General features: G+C 29.3%; 2 protein-coding genes across 3 annotated transcripts; both read left to right on the top strand.

Annotated features, from left to right (window-relative positions):
• The first annotated feature begins 9,923 nt into the window (after nt 1-9,923).
• Nucleotides 9,924-11,864, top strand: LOC120085039 (small ribosomal subunit protein eS19x-like). The gene is made up of 4 exons (XM_039040869.2): nt 9,924-10,136; nt 11,074-11,164; nt 11,257-11,440; nt 11,621-11,864. The coding sequence occupies exons 1-4, from the start codon at nt 10,053-10,055 to the stop codon at nt 11,691-11,693; spliced, it is 432 nt and encodes a 143-aa protein (XP_038896797.1). The 5' UTR covers nt 9,924-10,052; the 3' UTR covers nt 11,694-11,864.
• An 8,233-nt stretch (nt 11,865-20,097) lies between these two features.
• LOC120086955 (uncharacterized) lies at nt 20,098-23,233 on the top strand. Of its 2 annotated transcripts, none has more exons than XM_039043770.2 (5): nt 20,098-20,291; nt 20,409-20,510; nt 20,630-20,822; nt 21,964-22,053; nt 22,944-23,233. In XM_039043770.2, the coding sequence occupies exons 1-5, from the start codon at nt 20,211-20,213 to the stop codon at nt 23,090-23,092; spliced, it is 615 nt and encodes a 204-aa protein (XP_038899698.2). In that variant the 5' UTR covers nt 20,098-20,210; the 3' UTR covers nt 23,093-23,233. The 2 variants fall into 2 exon arrangements, with proteins under 2 accessions (XP_038899698.2, XP_038899697.2); XM_039043769.2 differs by having other exon boundaries at nt 20,102-20,291; nt 20,624-20,822.
• The last annotated feature ends 238 nt before the right edge of the window (nt 23,234-23,471 follow it).

Here is a 23,471-nt window from a genome sequence, read left to right as displayed (position 1 = left end):
GGAACTCATGCAACTCTTCTCTTTGCATGTTGGTCTATAATATAATGAAGAGATTGGAGTGAAAATCGGGCATGCAATCGATAAAGATTTGGAGAGAAAAATTGGTTTGAAGAAAGAGTTCTTCAAGTTGTTTTTCTGCAGTGAGCTTTTCTCCTTCTCCCCTTGATTCAAGCTTGTTTTGAGTCCCACAACTTAATCTAGAGCACCAGGTAAATAGTGGGGAAGATCTTGATGTGGTTTACAACAAGATTTGGAGAAGATAGTAGCTGGTGAAGGAGCTTTGAAGAAGTTCTACAAGAACGTCTTGAAACTCATTTTTTTTCTGCAAAAGCATGCTTTATGTTTTGCCAAAATTAGTGAATTTGAGTGCTTAGATGATCCTTGTGCTTCTGCTACTGTTGATACAATCCTACATATAGATGTCCTAGTTTATTGTATTTTCTCTCTTTATCTCAATATTGTAAAAACTATATATTTGTATATATTTCTAACTCACTGAAGTATTAGTTCAAATGGGAGATTGTTGGGAATGTTCTGCAGTTCGTAAATGTTAGAAACATATTCTATTTATCAATAAAAGTTTTATTGGGTTTTTTTTTCATTCAATAAAATGTTATTGATATTATATTATGTTATAACAATCCAATAAACGAACCCATGACTATAATATGAATATTTTAACTTTGTGTGGAGACATAAAAGTTGATCAATTTTTAGTATATAACCAAAATGGTCTATAAGTATATGGATGAGATTGGGTACCTCTGGTGACACTGTTGGATGTGACCCATTTTGTATACTGATTGTAACGACCTGACCCCCTAGGACCTAGGTAAGACCGTTACTAAAATAAATGCATGCAAAGAATTTAAAACGACGCTAAGTTATTTGAAATAAATGCTAATTAAAACAAAAGGAGTTCAAAAGACATTTATTAAATGTAATTGTTAAAAAAAATAATAGGGTACCCATAAATTCTAAAGGTTAATAAATACATAAGAAAAACAATTCTTAATAATAAGTTTCAAACAACAAAACTAAACATTAAGGGAAACATGAAAAGAACTCTAAATCTCATGATGCGGAAGCGTACAAACTAGTCCCAGTGGCTCGATCATGAATTCCGCTGCGCCATCGCCGGTGCATCTCAACCCTTACCTGAAACATCAACATAAGAAAGAATGAGTATGAAATACTCAGTAAGTAACCCCACCATTGAGGTCAGGCTAGGCATCTATGTCCTCTAGATACCCGCCTATGGCACATAAATACATGTAACAAATAAGAGACTGAGTCCTATCCTATTGTAGTTAAGTATGCCCACAAAACTGGTGAATCCCGAAGGAAACACAAAACTGGTGAATCCCGAAGGAAACACAAAACTGGTGAATCCCGAAGGAAACACAAACTGGTGAATCTCGAAGGAAGCACAAACTGATGAATCCTGAAGGAAACACAAACTGGTGAGCATCTAACTAATCAATGAGGATATTCACACAATCTTAACGTACTAAGATTCAACATTGTACAGTTCTAAAACATACATAAAAATTCTTGAGACCATGGCTTCATCACATACACATATTTCTTAATAACATATTATACATCATCCATATATAACTTATATCATAAATCCACAACATGCAAGTATGCCTCAACACCAGTAGATCAGACATCGACATATGAAAGACACATATTATCACATACTAACGATCAAGTACTTAGGGGTGTATGTAAACAAATCAGAATTTGTGCTAGAACATACTTTGATTCAGGTCATACTGTCAATCAATATGCTAATATTTACCATAACATACGCTTATCATGCTAGCATACAACTAAAGCATGGCCCGTGGGCAATTCCAGTAGTAAGATTACTTACCTAATTCGAAAATCCATAGATAAACTCAGACAACCAAACGATGACCGCGGTTTGAAGAAACAACCAACCACTCCAAAATCTCCTTCCAACAGATTTTAACTCCCAATGGACGGCAGCTTGAAACCTTAAAGATACAAGGGTTAAGTCAACTTAATTCAGTAATCAAAGCGTGCCCACAAGCCAACAATAAGGACTATAACTCTTACCAAAACTCTTGTCGAACGATTTTGAATCCGTTGGACAGTCGCAGCTGTAGTTTCCCAAGCTCAAATCTAAAATAAAAATAAGGTGACTAATTTAACCTTTAATCCAACTTAGTGGGCATCTAAAAGCTTTCAAGAATCCAACCACAAAATAGATCTTACCAAAAACTAAGCGTTCGAAGAAGACCCACGTAGTAGAGAATAGGCAGCGTGACGATGGACGGTGGAGAACCCGGCTGGAGGCGGCAGTGGCTCAAGTTATTAGTAGACAACGGCATGGTGTGACGGCTAGAGGGTGGAGCGACAGTGGCGCAGACTGACTGGGCGAGATCGGCACGGTGGGCGGTGAAGGGAGGCAGTAAGAGAGCCGTGGCAGTCGGCGGCAGGTCTGGCTCGAGCGGTGGCAACGACACGTCTGCTAGATTTGATGAGGACGTTCGCCTACTAGATCTGGTGAGGAGGGTACGCCTGCCGGATCCGATGAGGGAGGCGAGTCTGGGTTGTGAGGAGGGCTCGGCGGTGAGACGGCTGTGAGGGAGGCGGCGGCGTTTGAGCGAGATGGCTGTGAGGAAGATGGGGTGCCCTTTTTATTTTAAAAAAAGACTAATAATAATAATAATAATAATAATAATAATAATAATAATAAATGAGAATAGTATAACTCTAATTAAATCTTTCCTTAACCCACTTTATACTATTTAATTTCTTTCCTTTTTCCAAAAATAATTTATTCCTGCCATAACTTTTCAAATTGAATAATCTTTGAATAATTTCCAAACAACACTTAAATCCTCGCACTTATATTTTAAATTCAAAATTCCAAACATGCCTTTCAACTAAGGACAATTACTGAAAAAAGAAAAGTTTTACATTATTAATAAATAAATAAATAAATAAGGTGTGGGATGTTACACTGATACAAAAATGTGATCCCAAAATCATTTATGTGGAGACATGCGAGTGGAGGCATTCTATGCAAATGATGTTTGCATAAGACCGGACCTCGAAATAGTCATTTTTCTTTATAACGACTGTTTACTGTTAAAATTGACTATTTCAAAGGTGACTCAATCTTAATTCTGAGCTAACTATAGACTCCTGTCTAGTTGGAATTATCCGATAAGAGTATTCCAACAACACTACTCAATAAGCCTCTCATTTTGGGATAAGATCAGATAGATAGTGGGGACATAGTCCTGCAAGATGGAATTCACTCCTACCCGATTTAGGGTTAGCAAATAGGTTCTTCACTTAAGTACTGATTCCTGGTCTTGAACAATGGGGTCTCGCCCTCTCATAGTAGAGAGGGTCATGGTTTATTAGTTGGACTATAAACCAATTGCTCAATAAAGAATCAGTGGGAGCTTAAGGATCAAGATATATTTACAGGGGTAAAACGGTAATTTTGACATAGCTGTAAATATGAACAACTTGTGAAGGATTGACTTACTGATTATGGTTAAAGTGGACAAAAATATATCTACAACAGTGCAACTATCAAGTTACAGTGGTATGTCTCGATAGTTAATGAATATTAATTAATTCGGTCTAAAGAGTTTAGCCGACTAATCTCAAATCGATTTGTAGGTTTATAAGATCTCTCTACTAGCTTGTAAATTTAGATCCTGAATTAGTGAATTGAGCGGATTTGAAATATTCAAATTCGAAATTAAGGTTTTGAATTTGAAGTGTTCAAATTCAATTTAGGGTTTGATTAATTGTATTCGATATAGTTAAACGTTTAATTTATCGAAGTCAAACATAATTGGAGAGATTAGAATATTTAAATATTGAATTACATTAATAGGATTCATGTATAAATTAGATGTTTGAATAATTTAATATTTGATATTAAATTATTATTTAATTGAATAATTAATTAATTAAATTAAATATTTTTCAATTTTAGAAAATCAAATTCATATTTGATTTGATTTATTTAGTTTTAATGAAAATTAAATTAAATACAAAAAAATAAAAAATAATTGAAAAATCTACATTGAGTGGAATTCTCCAGTTTTCTCTCTTCAATTGGGGTGTTTTCACCCAATTGAGACACTTTTCCTACTCACTTAGTGCTAATTGAACTATCAATTAGTAGCTAAGTGAGTGCTTGCATGGCTAATTTACTTATAAGCTGAATCTCAGCTTTGGGATGGGATCATGCATGCTGAAATCCAGAAACTTTGCTACTCTCCCAAAAATCCTCATCCTTCCCTAATTAATTGACCTCAATTCAGTGTTTCCACCACACAATTTGAGTTAGAGGATAGTAGAGAAGATCTTCTTGGTGGTCTACTGAGTCCTTGAAGGTCAATTTCGTGAAGAGGAGTAAGAATTTGAAGAGTGTCATCAAAGGTATTGTTCATCATGAAATCTTTTTATGAAATGAACATTTCTTGCATGCTTTAAACTCAAATTAAGTATAATTAGAATGCTTATTGATTCTGATTGCTTCTGCATTTTGCATGTTTACTCTATCAATATTGACTTTAACATCTCATATGTTGTTTTCTTGTGCTTTATCTTCCACACTTGATATCAAATGTGTCAATTAGGAGATAAATATAAGCTATCTTTGCAATTGTGATTCATCAATTACTTAGTTCATGAACGATTCATGAAATGACAATATGACAATATTTCTCAATAAAAGACAAAAAATTACACTCCATTTTAAAATAACATCAATGTTACTTTTCTAAGTAATACTTTTTCTTAATTTTGACTTACATCGGTAATTCCAAATTAAAACTATAAGAGAAAATGACATAACATTAAAACATATAAAGTATATTAGTTAACCAAATGTAATCAAATATCCATTCAAATTAAATTTTATGAACCCTATAAATCATGTCTAATGCAATGATACTTCATTAAAACAAGTGTTGTCGAAGGGTAGGTCAATGCTCCTTCACTGGATTGAGATATTCTCAACCAGACATTATACTAGAATAAGTTTTATTCTTATAAGGTTTAGTTACCATTATTTGATCAAAACACCATTAACAACTTTAATGTGTTCTTGTAAGTGTAACCCATCATTTTAGAACTTATAGTATTTCCCCAACAAGTCTCTCAAAGGAAAAGTCAATATTGAAAACAGAAAACTATTGTCCTGTCTATTGTCTGGAGTTTACCTTGAAATTAACCTATGCAGATACCTTCCGAAGGGGGACGGAAGCATAGCCGAAACTAAGCCACCACGAGGTCAAGCATGAGTCTCACAGTCTAAATCAATGATGGAGATCGTAGAATATGTTGACATGTGTTCTTCTCCCACGTATTATAAATACTTTCTCTATTCACCTTGATCTTGACCCATGCAAACACCTTTGGAAGGGGGACAGAAACAGAGCCGAAACTAAGCCGCCACGAGGCCAAGCATGAGTCTCACGGTGTGAATCTTACTAGATAATGTAGGAGATATGACATATCATATACGTCTATTCTCCCACTAAGTATTTTGAAATATGAGTTTCATTACCTATACAAACTTAGGCTAAATCATGTATCCAAGTTTTGATTTTCTTTGCCCAAACATAAATGTTTGGATGGTAGACATGGTGGAAAATAACAAGTTTATTAAACTATTTAATAAACAAATCACTCCCAAGTCAGTTTCAAGGTAGGAGTATTTTGTTACCACAAGCTTAAGTACCCAAATCCTAGACAAAACCTTCCTTAGATAGAGTTTCCTTGTAGGCAACCTTTTATTATTTAAATATTTTAATTTATCCATTTTAAACAATTTAAGACAAAACTAAAAGATCTAAATTTAATTTAATCACATTTGATAAGCATGCAAATTACTTTATTATAATCTTATTGGATTTATAATAAAGATAAATCAAAATTTAACTGTAAATCTAACGGAATCAATTTATAGCAAAAACTACTCATAAACATTGGGTTTTATATTGATCTTACAATTAAAAGTATAAATCTAAATGCCAAAAGCCTAAATAGTCAACCTGCAAACCAACATCTCATACATATATTTCAAAAACAACTCACCATTTAAAATTTTTAATTTGAATCAAGAATCAAAGATTGACTCTGATATTAATTACAAGAAATTAAATCCCAGAGGAAGAGCGTGATCGCGTTCTTTGATTCTTTAAACATTTACAAATACAAATAATCAAGAAAATTGTTAAGCAACATACCTTTGTTCCACAATTGCAGCAAAAACTCCTTTCGATACTAGTTGTCTCATTCTTGAATTCTTCCAATTCTACGAGGTCTTCTTTGCTATGACTCTGGCAAGGATGAACCGCTTCTTGAAAAAATAGAGAGAATAGGAAATAAAATTTCTTAGAACTTTTCTAAGAAAATTGGGAGAATTTCTAGAGGGAGAGTTTTAGAATAATCTTAAACATTAATATCGTAGAGGGCTGTTAGGCTCCCAAGGACCCTATTTATAGAACTTTATGGTTACTCCTAATCCAATTGAGATGACCTTCTATAGAGATTTTAATAATATTTAATAATATCCAATATTAATAAATATCTACTGAAATAATATCTCAGTTTAAAATACTTAAATCATATTCAAATATTTATCTCTTAATTCAAATCTCATCTCAATTAAATAATTAATTATTTGAATCTAATTCAAACTAATTAATTATCCCTCCAAGTATTTAATTCAAATCTTATTTAAATTAAATAACTCAATTATTTGGATCTCATCCAAATAATTTAATTATCTGAATCATATTCAAATAATTTAATTATCTCATTGTTTATTTAATTCGAAACTTACTCAAACTAAATAATTTATTTATTTATATGGATATTATCCAAATAAATAATAAATTATTTTAATCATATTCAAATAAACTAGTTCTCCATATTATAAAGTTATAATTTTGAATCTCATTCGAATAAATTTTATAATAAATCATGTAATTAATTGTATCAAACACAATTTATATTTTTCCTCGTAAATTCGAATATTTCAAATTTTCTTTCAACGTATTGATTCTTGTTGGCCTATGGAGAGCTAACAAGGGTTATGAACCTACAGACTATAAGCTTCAATAATCCAAGATTAAGTAATTAAACTCTTAAATTAAATTAATCTCTATTCATTAGCTATAGGCAAACCACTATATACGCATAGTTGAACTCTTATGCACTATAGGACAGGTTGTGTCAATTGATATAACCAATATAAGCAAGTTGATCCTTCACGAGTTGTTCATAGCAGTTGGACTAAATGTTCATTTTATCCTTATAATTATCTCTTTTCCTTAAGTACCACCGATTCGTCTAATATACAATTTGTTTATGATCCAACCATAAACTAAGTCTCTCTCTAGCCCGTGAGAAGATGTGACTCCTTGTTCAAGACTCGACATCAACACTTAAGAGAACTACTCATCTACTTATCCTATGTGGTAAGGAGTGAATTTCACCTTGTAAAGTTATGTTCCCAGCTTCCCACTTAATCAACTCATCAAAATGGTAGGCTTATTGAGTCAGCAACTTGGGGCCACTCTCATCCATACAAATCAAAGAACTAATCTCACAAACAGGAGTTCATAAATCAGTCGGGATTAAGATCGAGTCACACATGATCATCCTATGAAATATTAATCTCATCAATTAACGGATTTACAAAGAGAGATAAATATTTCGCCATTTGGTTTTATACAAACTATTTATATGTGATACCCTCATTCACATGTCTTCATATGAATGGTTTGAATCAAACAATTTGTAATAATTATAAAGTAAGTCGTATCCATAGTATCATCAAGATAAGACACCCAACCTTATCCCTATACTGTAGACTTTTTAGGTTATCTCTTGAATATGACCCACCTTGTATGTCAATTACATACTATTCAATACTACATGCGATAACCTTTGATTTTTCTGGTTAATGGATAAATTAATAATTAAATTAATTAACTAACTAATTACGAGGTTTTAGGGCATAAACCCCAACTGTTTGAATTCGTATAGATTGATATTAATAGAATTGATGCTTCATGATATATCAATTTTGTTTGCCAAGTTTATATGTCGGACATTAAATAAACTTAGCGGCACAATTGGCTAGGGAATTCCATCTTGTAGCTGCAGGTTGTTGTTCTTAAACCAATTAAAATCAATAGTGAATCGAATGTTAAGACTTAGGCTAACTGGTTTCTCATTCGTCATGACAATTTTCCAATTTACTTAATGCAAACCTCGACCAATTTCTAAGGAAACTATTTTTCCAAAGTAATTAAAGCAGTTTAGTCAATTAATGAATTTCATCAATTGTTAGCTAGTATTATCTATGGCTCAATTGGATTTACGGTCGTGTGTTCACAAGAAATAATTTAGATATTTTGTTCTAATGATAAGTAAATGACTAATCCTTACCTATCCAAAGTTGAATTTTGTCAAATCGGTTTTTATCACAAAGCAATCTCGTTTTCTTTAATTTCCTTGCACTTTAATTTGTTAATTTTGCAACTGCTTTTAATCACCAAACCCACCCCCTCCCCCCTTCCCATTACCTAAATTCGTTAATTGGCTTAGTTAGTCCTTGATTTACTGTTGAGACGACCAATTCCTACTAGCTGCAAGCTCATAAAAGCAGTTATATTTTATTTGTTATGTGCCCGACAGGCCTTCAATCATCTTTCAATTAAAACTAGTTTGAAAATTGTCCAGCCATCAATTCTTATAGTCCATTTTGTTAATTTGACTTTTGAAGAAGTCTACATATACTCGTAAGAACGGAATGCATAAATGATTTTAAATGTAGTATTTGTAAAGAATATAAATGGATTCACTTACAACAATTTATAATTTTAATTTAAACAATATATATGTCTCATGCCATATTTTTTAAACTAAAATTGAAAGAATGTGTTAATTGATATTGTTTTGAAATATAGAACTTAAATTGATACAACTATTAATTCATGGTTTAAATTGATACAACCCGAATTTAAAATATCCCTAAAACTAAAGAAGTTAAAACACGCCCAAGTTTTTTTGGACCATAGTTTGACTTACTATTTTCATCAAACTTTAAAACATCAATTTTGTTTTTAAGAAGAAATGTCAATTAACGAGTCTCCAGTTTTTCTAATACATTTAGGGTGGAAGATTCAAACAACTAACTTCTTGATCACTGACACATATGGTAGGTCAGTTTAGTTGTGCTTACTTTAAACACCACTCAGTTTTATAATTGTATTTTTTTAATGCATTAGAAGTATAGAATTAAAATCATAAACCTTGTAGTCGTTAACATATAATATATACTAGTTGAACTATGATCGCTTTTACCATTTAGAGATATCAAATAGTTCTATAAATTTGTAATGTTGTATCATATTCAACCTTTTTTAGATCAACGAATTTATGGGACATAAAATTAAATTTTATATTTTATAGGATTATAAACTTTGAATGTTAATTATATTATATCATAAATTTATTTAACAAAGCATCTAATAGGTCAACAACATATTATACATAAAAGATAGGACTTTTCCTTTATATGGACTTGAAATATAAAACACACATTTATGGTTTTTATTTTTTAATATTTTTATTTAGGAACATATTTTTTTATGGTCATGTTAATTTAGTTGAGCTAAGCTCGCTTAGACATATAAAACATATAGTTGAGAGATTTATTATATATATATTTAAAAGGTTGAGGTTTTTTTTTCACAAAAAATTGAGTAGTTCGATACATTTAGAATAAGCTAGCGAATTATTTTTTTTTCAAAGAAAAAATAGCGTCAAGGGGCAGTTACGGAAACTAAAAAATATGAAGAGGGTATAATAATAATATCACCAATCAAACAGGTTGAAAACGAGAAATTTCCGAATATAAATATAGGGCACTTATCACTTCTTCGAAAACCCTAGAGTTTGAGAAAGGCGGAAACCCTAGTTCAGCAATCGGAGCTTTTGCCGGCCTTTGCTCACTGAATTCAACAGTCATGGCCACTGCTAGGACCGTCAAGGACGTCTCTCCTCACGAGTTTGTAAAGGCTTATGCCGCTCATCTCAAGCGATCCGGAAAGGTATCCATTTTCTTTTCTCAATTCGCCTTTATCCCTTTTGTTTGGCTGAGACAAATTGATTTTCCATTCAAGGAAGAGTAATCTAGGATGTTGGTTTCGAAAACGGGGTGAATGCTAAATTTGAAGTTCCAATGTTTCCAGCTCTGTTGTTGAGTGTGCTCGATTCTGCATTGTTTCTCCCATTTATTTCTTTACTTTTGCATCTACTATAGTTAGTTTTTTTTTTTTAATCTAACAAGGAGTTTGCAAATTTTAGGCTGTAGACTTTTCGATTGATCTGGTACTGTTTTTTTTTTTTTTTTGTTCGACCTTAATGGGCTATAAAGTTATCTGCTTGCGCTTTGAATATGCTTCATCTGTTGTTTAAGTTCGTGGGTTGGGTACAATTTATCATTTTGTTCTTGTTTTCTCTGCTCGATACGCTTCGTCTGAGAAATCATGATTTTTTTTTAACTGAGTTTATACTTGCCATTAACTGTTTCTGGGATCTTGTACATTTTGTAGATATGTTTTCAGTCTTCTGGAAATTTTAGCCTTTCACAGAGCCCTTATGTTTCTGGGATTTAAATGGTCTTATTATTATTTTTTGGCCGTATGGAAGAATTTCTTGTAATTATCCATCGGTCGGGATTTGGGTATTCGCCCGCTACTGTAACATTTCATACTATCAATGAATGTTTCCTATAAAGGAAAGGAACAATTTATAAGGCCTTTACTAATCTCCTTGGTTTGAATTAACTGATTTTTAATCTTGATTTTAGTAGACATGTGTTCTTGGATTTTGATTTGTTATAAATTTCTACATTATATGCTCCTTGTTCACTATTAACTAATAAGTTTAACCTTGATTATCTATAATATCTTTACTAGTAAATCAACTATGATCTATAATGTAGCTAATTTCAACTTATTTGTTCTGTTAATAACTGCTGAGCAGGTTGAACTTCCGCCATGGGCGGATATTGTCAAAACTGCCAGATTCAAAGAACTTGCTCCTTATGATGCAGATTGGTATTACGTGAGAGCTGGTTAGTTGCCCTTTTTCTTCTTTATTTTATTGCCTGCCATTTTGTGTGTTCTGTTTGTGGTTACTTATGATTGCTGTTTCAAACTTGTTCAGCATCCATGGCAAGGAAGATCTACTTGAGAGGAGGTCTTGGTGTTGGGGCATTCAAGCGGATTTATGGTGGAAGCAAGAGGAACGGAAGTCGTCCTCCACACTTCTGTGAAAGCAGTGGAGCCATTGCCCGTCACATTCTACAACAGTTGCAGGAGATGAACATTGTTGACGTTGACCCAAAGGGGTGAGTACAAGTTTCTTAAGTTTAGCTTATTTCCTCGAATTATGTCTGATTTTTCATTCTATTATGACCAATGGTATTCAACACAACCCCGTGTTTGCTTGTGTTCAATGCCAGATTCTAATCTTTTGTTACAACAATGTTATGTTGGTTGATTTGTTCTTCTGTCTGGATGGTTTGCAGTGGAAGGAGAATTACTTCAAGTGGTCGACGAGATCTCGATCAAGTTGCTGGCCGGATTGTTGTTGCCCCTTGATTGATCATTTACCTGTTTTGTTAATTAGAGACTTATGTTTTGGTGATGAGATACAATTTCTTAAGCGTTATTAAAATTTTGGATTTAGCTGTTGAAAGATTCTCCAGATGAAGATGGTTACTCTTGTTTTCTCACGGGTTTTGAATGGTCTAAAGTTCTCCTTTTGTTTTATATATTCTTTTTTCTGGGTTTTTAGGAAGAAGGATGTTTTCAATATTTTATCTACAATAACTTCGATGCGTGGCCTACATAATTTTTGCATTTAGAGATATTTTTATTCTTAATTTGTTAAGGTTTTGTTTCCCCTGCTGGCTGATATTGACTAATTTATGAACTCTGAAAATGTTCCTTGGGATAGTTGATTGTCAAATAATATTTACAGTAAATCTAAACTCTTACAAGTTCCCTCAATTGGTCAGGTTTTAATACATTCGTTTGAAGGTCAGGTTCTGATGTAATAATATTTGGCTATTTGATTTTAAGTATTGCTTATATTCTTCACGTTTCAGAAAGGTAGAATTAATTTTTGTAAGTCTTTGTTTTCCCTTGTGCATTGAGGATGGGTTTACTTAAGATTCAAGTAGATATAAAGAAAGAATGGTTAAATTATAAAAATATTTTCAAAATATCGAGTTCTGATTTTGAAATTTGGGAAGTCGGTTTACTTTCCAAAGCAATCCTCTGTTAAATTTATGGATAGAACATAACCTATGCAAATGTCTTTTTGAAAAGGTTTATTTGAAATTTGAAAAGGTTCATTGAGTTCAAATTCTAAAGGTTAAGATGTATCCTTTTAAATTTTAGGTATGATTGAAAGTATTTCTTATAATTTAATCTAGCAAGATTTGGGAAGTGAAACAGAGTAAGAGTTGTCAGTTATCTTGTATATAATGAACCTATAATGATTGTTTGCCTTAGATGAGAACTTGAATACAAGGGAATATCAACATAGGTAGTTACACTATTTATCTTTGGTTAATGTTTATATATATATATATATATGTTTATGTTTATACTTATGTGGCCATTAATGTTCAATTCTATATAGGTTGTAGCCTTATATTTTAGAAGTTGTATCAATTTAGATCTTGAACTAAGTAAAAATTATTGGATCATTGAGGTGTATGTATTGATGGAGCACATCAATCGTTTGTGCAATATTGTATCACGAAGTTTGGCGAAATGGGCTTTTAGATTGAGAATGTTTGAGAAGTGTGGTAAAATATACCTTTTTATTTTTTTAATGTACAAATTTAATTCCTTACTTAAATCTTGTCCTCGACTTTTTTTTTTCTTCTTTTTTTTAATAGTCACTATTAAACTTTCATTTACAAATTCTGAAAGTATATATACCCACGTTACGAGTATTACTAACCAAAAAAAGAAGATTTACACGTGATAAAAATTAACTTCATAGTAATAAATAATTTATAGATTTACTAAATGTACATAGACTAGAGGGGAACTAAATTTAGTTACTTTGATGTAACCAACAAGCCAATGACTCGAGATTTTCTAATGATAAGTTAAATTAAGGGAAACAAGGTGGGAATGAGAATACATCTTTCATCCTTGCCATCGTTTAGCTTAAGGGACTTTCTCCTTACTTCATCCCTATTATGGCCAAGTCCTTACATCCTTATGTGCATAAAGATATAGAAAATCGATCCAATTGATATATTTTAGTTTTTTTTTTAAATAAAAATAAGTATAAAAGCAAGTCCACTACCATCAATCCAAGTCTAAGCTTATTAGTATTGATTTATTATTTTCTTTTTTATGTTGCCTAATTTCTAAACCAACTACATGATTGATAAATTGTGTTAACTAACAATAACATTTCATCCATTCATCTTTCATTTCCATTTGCCTCGGAGAAATTCATAGCACAAGCATTGTATCAGTTGAGTTATGTTTATTTTGACAATTTTGAAGCCAATTAATCTCACTTTTTGAGGAGAAAAAAATACCTTCCACAAAAAAAAAAAAAAAAAAAAAAAAAAAACACAATGATTTATGTGAAAAACTCTCCAGCAAGAGAGAAATGCCATGCTACCACCCACCATAACGCTTTTAATACCTAGTACAACTCACATTTTTTTTTTAAAAAAAAAAACTATAAGATAAGAAATATAAATAATATTTTTTACTACAAATTTTGAAAACATAGTCACATATTGTATTTTCTTACATGAAAAATATTGTTCTTATTTGATAAAATTTGGTAAAAAATAACTTTGAGATAATAAATCGAAGATTTATTGATAATATTGACATTAAAATTAGACAAATGAAAATACATAGACTAAAATTGAACAACTTTAGAAACATATATATATATATATATTGTGAAGAATATTAATAGTTCTATATCACTTTGCCTTTAAACCATTCTCATCTAACACAATAAAGTTAAATAGATGTTTTTCCCCTTATCCACTTAAACCAACTATTTAAACTCCAAACACATTTTTTTTTAAAATTTTTTTTTTGAGAAAAGGGACAATTCTATTTGTTAAAAGGTTGACCTACTCCAATTTGTTTGGTTTGGTTTTATAATTGAACTGAAAGGCCAACTAACATAATATACCTCAACCCCAATTCTTATTTCTAACTCTTGTCCCCTCTTCAAGTACATTGTTTAATCAAATAAGACCTTCATCATTTCATAAAGTCAAACCAATTATATAATTCATCAAGTTTTCAAAATGTAAAGGCAAAAATGTCAACAAAAAAAAAAAGGAAAAATATAATATCACTATATAAAGGTCATTGAAATATATAAGAAAAAGTATCAATTTAAACCCTAAACAAATAATTATGTCAATTTAAACTCTAAACTTTGAGGGTTGTAACAATTTAAACCTTGAACTTTTGGAGTTGTATCATTTTAAACTCCAAATTAATAATTGTATCGATTTAAACCCTGAACTTTCATAAATGTATCAATTTAAATCTTGGATTTTCATAAATGTATCAATTTAAATATCGAACTTTCACAAGTGTAATCAAATAAAACATAATGGAAGGTTTAAGTTGACACTATCATAAAATTTTAGGATTTAAATTGATGCACTTATAATAGTTCAGAGTTTAAATTGATATAATTATTAATTTGAGGTTTAAACTGATACAACCCCAAAGTTTGAGGTTTAAATTAATACAATTATTAGTTTAGGGTGTAATTTGATATAACACCCAAAGTTCAGGAGTATAAATTGATATTTTCTTAAAGTTAAAAACATTTGAAATCTCAATTGAAGACATGTTATCATCCATTACTTTTGTAAAGTTGTATAAATTTAATTTTATCATCTAAAACGTGTAATTAAGATTTTTTTTTTTCCGTTAAAACAAAGGTATCTCAACTCGCATATTATATGGTTAAGTGACCGAGAGGTTTATAGTTTAAATCTATATATTTATTATACTAACAATATAGCACGACTAGATTCTATGAAAAATATAATGAGTCCATCGGGTTTTTTTTTATAATTTATTTTTGTATTTTTAACATTTTAATTAAAAAAATCCTAATCCACTCTACTATTTTATTTAGATTCATGATCAATCCTCTATTCTAATCTAGGTAACCCATAACTAGAACAAGTTGCCACGTGTTATTTGATACCAAAAATACATATTAGCTGACTAGAAAATGGGTTCAACACTTAGTTTTATTATAATTTAAAATACCTCAAGGTTCAATTAAGGATGAAGATTCAAACTTTCAATCTATAAATTATGCAACATTAATCTTTGGTTTGGAATCTTTTTTTTTTTTTTTAATGTTAGTAAATATAATTTTCAAAAATTGACATTGCTTAATTTAATTTTTGCAAAAAGATTCGTGGTATTCTTTTTTTAAAAATGAATTCATTAATCATTTATTGACTTGCGATAACAATAGTAACAATTGATTACTTTAAATAACATTCTTGTAATAAAATGATTATATATCTTAGACTTATTGATTAAATTAGATGAATTATATGCTCAAAATTTTATTTTATTATTTCTAAACAAAATTAATTTTCTTATTGTGATTTTTATGATACTTCTATTAATTTTTTTGTTTTTTTTTTTTAAATGTATTTTATGTCCGTTACACTTACATTTATGGCCAAATGAAAAGAGAGATGTTTTTGGTTAAGAATGGGTTGGGTTGGTGAGAATAAAGAGGCTTCCAATTAATTTTAAATAAATATAATTGAAAAAATAAAGAAAATGGGATTAGGAAAAATAAATAGGAAAACATTTGGAGGTGAAATAAAAGGATTAATAATTATTGTGGAGTAGCAACATGGCTTTAGTTGCAGAAAAAGTGCAACAACCAAAGTGAAGGCCAAGGGCTAGCCTTAAAAAATAAAAAAGAAAAAAAAAAGTTTGTTAGCCCAACCCAACTCCTTCTACTTACTTTTTCACCAAATTCCAATTTTGCCCTTTCCTAGTTTCTTATGGTGTGAGTTCACATTTTCAATTTGGTTATTATAATGTGTTAAATGGCCAAATTCAAATGTATCTTCCCTAGTTAAGGTGCCAACATGCACATAATTTAGTAGTAATTGATATATATATATATATATTAAAATCTTCGTACATTTTGAATTTGATTTTTATGATGTTTTAAGTCCTGTTTGGTAACTATTTTTTTTTAACAAGAAAATTAATCATATTTCATTAAGTACAATGGTTGAATTCTTAGCCAAATTCCAATAACAAAACAATTGAAAGTTACTATTTTTAGTTATCAAAAATTGGCTTGATTTTTTAAACCATTAGTGAAAAGTGGATAAAAAAATGAAGAAATTAGAAGGTAAAAGTGGTATCCATAGGCTTAATTTTAAAAAACATAAACAAAAAAATAAAATGGTTGCCAAAAGGGGTCTTGATTAGCTAATTTAAACATATTTTAATGGATTTAGGGCCAACATGAATGTAGATTGCCAAAGTGAGCACAACTTGACGATAATTAATTTGTACTACCGGATCATTTGGTGTCGGAGATTCAAATCCACATATCTTATTAATTGTACTAAAAAATGTGAATAAAGTTTAATGATGTATACTTCTTCCATTGAAGTTGAAAGTTTAAATTTTCATAGTTCAGGTTTATTATATTAAAAAAAAAACCACTGAAGTATTATATTTTTCGATTTAAAAGTGAAATCCAACAATATTTTCATTAGAATTCTATAAATACAACGATTACATGATTAAGTTATTATTTTTGTTTAATTTTATACAAAATTTGAGCAAGTAAATGAAGTTGATGGACCTTCTACAACATCAAATTATACAATTTGGTGTGATTGTAATTTACAAATAGCACCCTCCGAATTAGTCCATGGCAAGTCTAAGTTGTGAAATCATACCATATATTTTAAATTAATATAGTCAACAATACACGTCATGAGTCTAATTTATTTGTCAATAAGACCTTAATTTAACGGACACCTATATGCGTTGAGAATCAACAGGTCTATAGTTCAAATTTTCCTACCCCAAATTTGTACTAGAAAAAAAAAATTTAATTAACGACATTGATCTATTAAATACAAAATTAAGAAATAGACTTAATTGACTAAAAGTTAAAGGATTAAATAAATAATATTATAAAATAAATGGATGATCAAATTTATAATTTAGTCATCATTTTATTTGTGTTTATTTGGGCGTTTTGTCTCTAAACAAAGTTTTTAATTCGTCTCTATTGATTTTAAAAATTTCAATATTATATTTAATAGATCTCTAGTTCATTAGACAATTTTGTAAATTCATGACCTATTACACATCAAATTAAAAACTAAGGATCCTACTAAACAAAGAAGAAGAAGAAGAAGAAGAAGGAGAAGAAGAAGAAGGAGGAGAAGAAGAAGGAGAAGAAGAAGAAGGAGAAGGAGGAAGAGTAGGGCAACCAATTTAAAAAAATATAAAATTAGTCAAAACTTTTTTTAAAAAATTATTATTATCATTAGTTGAATAATCATAAGGTGGAGAATGAACCATCAACCTTTAAAATGATAAGTTTATTATAATAGTCAATTTGAGCCAAATCAATACATAAGTCTTAAAATTACACTCAATTGTTGAGCTAAATAAATATTAGGCTAATTATAAAAAATGCCCTTGAACTTTGTATGTTGTGTAAAAAAAAACCTTCAAACTTTCCAAAGTTTCAAAAATTCTCTTAAACTTTCGAAAACAGTTAAAAAAACACCCTTACCGTTAGTGTTAAATTGAAACTTTTAAAGTTTTATTTAAAAAATATCATTAAACTTTCAAAAATTTGAAAAAGAATCTTATACTTAAAAAAAAAAAAGGTTAAAAAATGCTCTTATTGTTAATATATGAACAGAGATCGTTATTACCTTGCTGCAAAAATAACTCTATTTAAAAAAAAAAAAGTTTAAAAATGTTCCTATGATTACGGGATAAATTTATTTGACGTTTTCTTAAGTTTGAAAAAAACCAATTTTAAAACAAATTATATACATATCCTTCTTTTATATAGATATACTCTCATTTTTCTCATTTCCTTTCAATTTTTATACCAATTTTTTCAGTAACAAAAAAAAAAAAAAAAAGAAACCAAAATTTAGAGTTAAAATATAAAATCTCACAAAATTCCAAAATCAAATCTCCGTTAAAATATACCAAACGATAAATAGTTAAATAAAAAAAATGTATTTGGCTATTAACACACATCAACTACTAACATACAACTTTGTTAAAACATTTACATCATAATATCCCCTGGGTGCTTTTTATTCTATCTATTCTGATTATAGTTTGCCATATGCCTTAACTAAAGTGTAGAAATTTATTTATTTAATTTTAGATAAAAAAAAAATGTGAAACCGCACAAAAAAGCGAGAAAAAAAGTATTGAATAAGAGAATAGAGAAAAAAGAGGAAAAATAGAGAAGTAAGACGATATTAACAATTTTTGTTCATATATACAATAAAGGTATTTTTTATTTTTATTTTTTTTAAAAGTTAAAAGGTATTTTCGAAACTTTTTAAAGTTTAGGGGTGTTTTTGACACAAAACACTAACCACTAACGGTTTTCATCCAAAACTAATGGTAACAGTGTTTTTTTTAGCTCTTTTTGTAGGTTTAAGGATATTTTTGAAATTTTTGAAAATTTAAGGGTGTTTTTGACACAAACTATAAAGTTTAGATATTTTTGTATAATTTAACCTAAATATTAATAACTCGAACTTTAGGGGTAAATTTGTAATTTAACACGCCAACGTATTGAAACGTTTAGCACAAATTAAGGGAATTCCAATCAATGTTAAACCACCAAAATTATTCTCTTCTTTCGTAAATCAAAACGACGACGTATGTATGGCTGTACAGAAGAAAAAAGTAACGGGTTGGTTTGGAAGCGCGTGAATTAAAATATGAAATTTTAACTTTTTGGATCCTCTATTTATTAATTTTACTTTTTATTAATAAAAAGTGTAATAATACTATTTTAATATTGATATTAAAATTTCGCTTGACAAGAGATGGATAATTTTTTTCATTAGGAAAATCAATCAAATATAAACAAGTAAACAATAAAATGTTAGTAATATAAATATAATTGATATAAATATAATAGTAGATAATGAAATGTTAGCTAGTTTAAACATCATATATTGTTTATCTACTATTTTTTTCAAAATTTTATTTGTTCTAAAAATATTAGTTGACATCTATATTTTCATCTACATTCTCATAAAATTGTGACATTTTTGTCGAGGTCAACATTTTAAACTTTGATTTTAGTTTCTAAATTTTGAAACTTCAACTTTTGTTATTGTATTTTTGAATATTCGATTTTAGTTTCATTACCTACCAATAAAATAGTTTATGCTAGTTTATTGTTTACTTTTTTTTTTTTTTTTTTTTAAAAAGGACATTATTTTTTTTAAAGCAAAGCAAAAATATACCATTACAACCTAGTCTCATCATATAAAAATAATAGAGAGAATGCCATTTGAAAAATATATCTTTTCAAATAAGAGATCAATCAAAATAGTATGTCAAAACATCAAAAACGTAAACCTAAAATCCAATTTTTTTTTATTATCTATTAGCATTATCACTATAAATTTTAGAAACATATTCTTCTATTTTATTGCACAAAATTTAAATAAAAATTAATTTTGAGAGATTAAAATTTGAAGAGAAAAAATCAACTCAGATTACATTATTTTTGTACAGCTCATCAAATTGTCATGTGACAAAATTTTGGATACCTTTTTAAATATTTTTTTCCAAAATTAAATAAGGAGATGGATGAAAATGAGTTTAAAAAACATAGAGATAAAAAGTATTTTATTTAGTTATTTATAATTTTTTAATCCTCCAATCTCCCTCTTCCTTCTCCGCGTAACTATATATTTAGTTAAGTTACAGGTAAGACATTGGAGCTCAACTCTTTCTCTCATCAATTTCCGATATCTAGAGAGAGGAACAAAAACTGAAAACCAAAATCTCTCTCTCTTTCTCTGTTTCACTTCCATGGCTGCCGACGAACTTCGCGTAGAAGAAGCAATGCCATGGCTTCCTACTCAAGTTCTTGATGAAGCTTGCGATATCAAGGTTCTCTTAATTCCTCTCCTTTTTTTTTTCCCCCTGTTGGTTTCTCAGGAAACGAAAATCTTCCGAGAAAATTAGCCTTACATTCCGTCTTGATTTTTTCTTTTTGATGATCATCAGGTGTATATGAAGCAACACCACCACCACATACAACAACCTTACTTCCTCCATCGGCGCCACGATCGTCCTCTGTTATCGCCGTCCGATTTCTCTCTTTCACCGGTACGGTATTATTAGCACTTTTGATTGCGATTTTAGTTTCTTTCATTGTCTCAAACCCTAGGTTTACGATTGCAATTTTCGATTACGTTTCTGATTCGGTGAAATTGAATTAGAATCAGAAATCGAAGTACAATAATGTCTGTTCTCGGCCGCACCAGAGACAAAAACCAGCGGCTGCGGAGACGAATTGGACGGCTGGAGGACATGGAATGCAAGCGATTTTTCTCGATTCCGGCCGGCAATTAGGCGGTACCGGCGTTTTTCTTCCTCGAGGAACAGGCGGCACCAGTTACCAACCAAATAAGAAGCCAGGTATTATTCCGATTCCGATTCATCTTTAATTATTCAATAATTTCTTTTGTCCATTGAGAGTTAAAAAAAAAATAAAAAATAAAAAATAAAAATGAAGAAACAGGGGAAGAACTCTGTATTCGTGCGTACCTATTTCCATAGGACATGAAGAAGAAGAAACAGAGAGAGAGAAGAATTTGGCTCTTGATTGCTAATTATACTTATAATTAATTAAAATAGAATATATATTTTTAAAAAACAAAAACAGAATATATGTACTCTCTCTCAACTATATACATGTCATCACAATTAAATAAAAATCGACCAATTGAAAATATAATATATATTCTTTGAATGTTATCTTATTGCATTAAATCCAACCCCAAATTCGCCATTGTTCTGTTACTATATAATAAATGAGGACTTATACTAAAAATATTAAACGAAGAATATTGTCATACTATATTTGTATCTGTTAAAAATAAAATAAATAGCAACAATTGCCATATATATATGATTTTTGTATTCAGTATATGTCAACAAACTCCTACCATATAAGCACATATTCCTATATTTGATAGATTTAGAATATGTTTAGAAAGTCATTTTTTTTAATAAAAGAAAGTCACTTTTTTTTTTTTTTTTTTTTTTTTGTATATAATAACAACCCATCCGATTAGCTGTTCAATAAAAAATTATCATTTTTTTAATTATTTTTGGAAAAAGAAATTTTGGATTGAGGGTGTACTTTTACGTTTGACATGACATTGATTTTAGGCATGGTTATCAGAACAATAAAGGATAAACAAATTTTTCTTTAATTTAAAGATATTATTTAAGCAACTTTTTATTTACATTACACATTTTTAATTAAAACTTGTTTAGATAGATATCTGATAAAAGTTTTCTTTTATTATTATTATTTTTAAATGTACATAAATGGCGTATTCTACAAAAAAAAAAACAACAAAAATGGTAATGTTTTTCTTAAATTACAATATGCATGTTGCTTCACAAAAAAAAAAAAAAAAAAAAAAAATGCATGCATGTGAAACAAGGTTAATCCATACTTTTTGAATTGAAAATGATAATAATTAAAAATAATAATAATTCATACTTGGGATTCCTATTTTTAGACTTTAAATTGTGAAATTATATGCAGCTTGCTCCATGGTGCTTGTTCCTGCTCGTGTTGTTCAAGCTCTTAATCTCGATGTTCAAGCATTAGGATTGCAAATTTCCTCCCGCAAAGGTATGGTAATACATTATTTATCTTATCATTTTAATACGATTAAAATATCATTTCAATCTTGTATTTCCGAGTTTGTTCAATTTTAGTCATTCTACTTGAAATCCATTTTTATTAAAATTGACTAAATAATAATAATAATTTTATATGAATATGTTTTCAAAATATATAGTGAAAATGTTAATAGATAACAAAAACTTTTTGAAAAAAACAACACTAAACCTAGCAGTAGGGAGTAAATTTAATATTTATTAAAAATTTGGGACTTAAATTAGACACTTAAATACAATGATTAAAATGATATTTTTACTTTTTATATATGAAATATTTTTTTATTCTAAAATTTTTAGGGGAGGTAATATTGTAATCTTTTAAATAATCTATAAATGAAAGGGAAAACTTATATCTATATATATTATGAAACAAATTAAGGGGTAATTGCATTTTCCTTTTACTTTTTTATTTGCTAGCCCACCTCTCCTAACACATAGAACAGATCCTTTAAACTATGCATGATATCCAAATCCAATTTCAATGGTTCATTGAGTCACAACTCCCAATGATTTTTTTTCTAAATATACTTTTAGGATCAAATTGAAAAACTTTTAAATATAAAAAAATAAAAGAAAAATAGTGGGCCAATTTTTTATTTGTGATGTTATAAAACAAAATTGTTAAAGATTATTGTGGATTTGTGAAATTGTAATATAAATTTATAGTTATAAGTTGTGAAAAAGTCAACTTATAGAAAGGAAATCAAACCATTGAAATGAAATTATAATTTGACAAGATTTTAATGATTTGCTGAGGGATTTTTTTAATTTTTTTTTTTAAAAATAATGCAAAGTTTTTATTGACAAAAAATACTATTCGTCATGACTTATATATTGCAGAACCCAAAAGCAACCAAAAGGGTAGAGAATGCAACTCAATAGTGAAAAACAAGAAGGGCAAAGATGTAACATCCACAAATTGCTCCATGTCCCAAAATCAAACCAATTCATCCCAAGAGATATTCCTTCCTAAAGAATGGACCTATTAATGTCCAAATTATTCATATTTTACAATGTATGAAAACTTCATAATGCAAGCTAGGGGCTAGCTCTTTATATGCTTTCATCCTAATGTACATTTTAATAATACATGTTCATTTTTATCGACAAATCAAATATAATTTCTATCACTTCTATTGTCGCTACAAGAAAGCTGACCATTTTCGAAGGTCACAATCTTCAAAAAAGAAATATTTTAGACCTTCAACAATAACCGTTGAAAAACCTCCAAATAAATCTTTCGAAAAAACTTTTTCAAAGATGTACTAATCTTAGAAAATTATTATTTTTCAAATTTTTTTTATCATGAAAATTTATTTTTATTCAAAGGTTAATAATTGTGGAATTATTATAAATTTCCTAATTTTG

The sequence above is a fragment of the Benincasa hispida genome, chromosome 9 (genome assembly GCF_027475165.1).
Source record: "Benincasa hispida cultivar pf3 chromosome 9, pf3_genome.v1.1, whole genome shotgun sequence".
In the NCBI taxonomy this organism is placed as follows: domain Eukaryota; kingdom Viridiplantae; phylum Streptophyta; class Magnoliopsida; order Cucurbitales; family Cucurbitaceae; genus Benincasa; species Benincasa hispida.
Note: the sequence above shows the minus strand (reverse complement) of the source record. Positions and strands in the feature narration are given on the sequence as shown.

Bases quoted from the DNA above. Each gene is read 5' to 3' on its own strand.
- LOC120085039 (XM_039040869.2), top strand. From the start codon at position 10,053: ATGGCCACTGCTAGGACCGTCAAGGACGTCTCTCCTCACGAGTTTGTA. The intron at 10,137-11,073 runs GTATCCATTTTC...ACTGCTGAGCAG, and splicing joins ATCTCAAGCGATCCGGAAAG to GTTGAACTTCCGCCATGGGC. The intron at 11,165-11,256 runs GTTAGTTGCCCT...AAACTTGTTCAG, and splicing joins TTGGTATTACGTGAGAGCTG to CATCCATGGCAAGGAAGATC.
- LOC120086955 (XM_039043769.2), top strand. From the start codon at position 20,211: ATGGCTGCCGACGAACTTCGCGTAGAAGAAGCAATGCCATGGCTTCCT. The intron at 20,292-20,408 runs GTTCTCTTAATT...GATGATCATCAG, and splicing joins ATGAAGCTTGCGATATCAAG to GTGTATATGAAGCAACACCA. The intron at 20,823-21,963 runs GTATTATTCCGA...AATTATATGCAG, and splicing joins CCAACCAAATAAGAAGCCAG to CTTGCTCCATGGTGCTTGTT.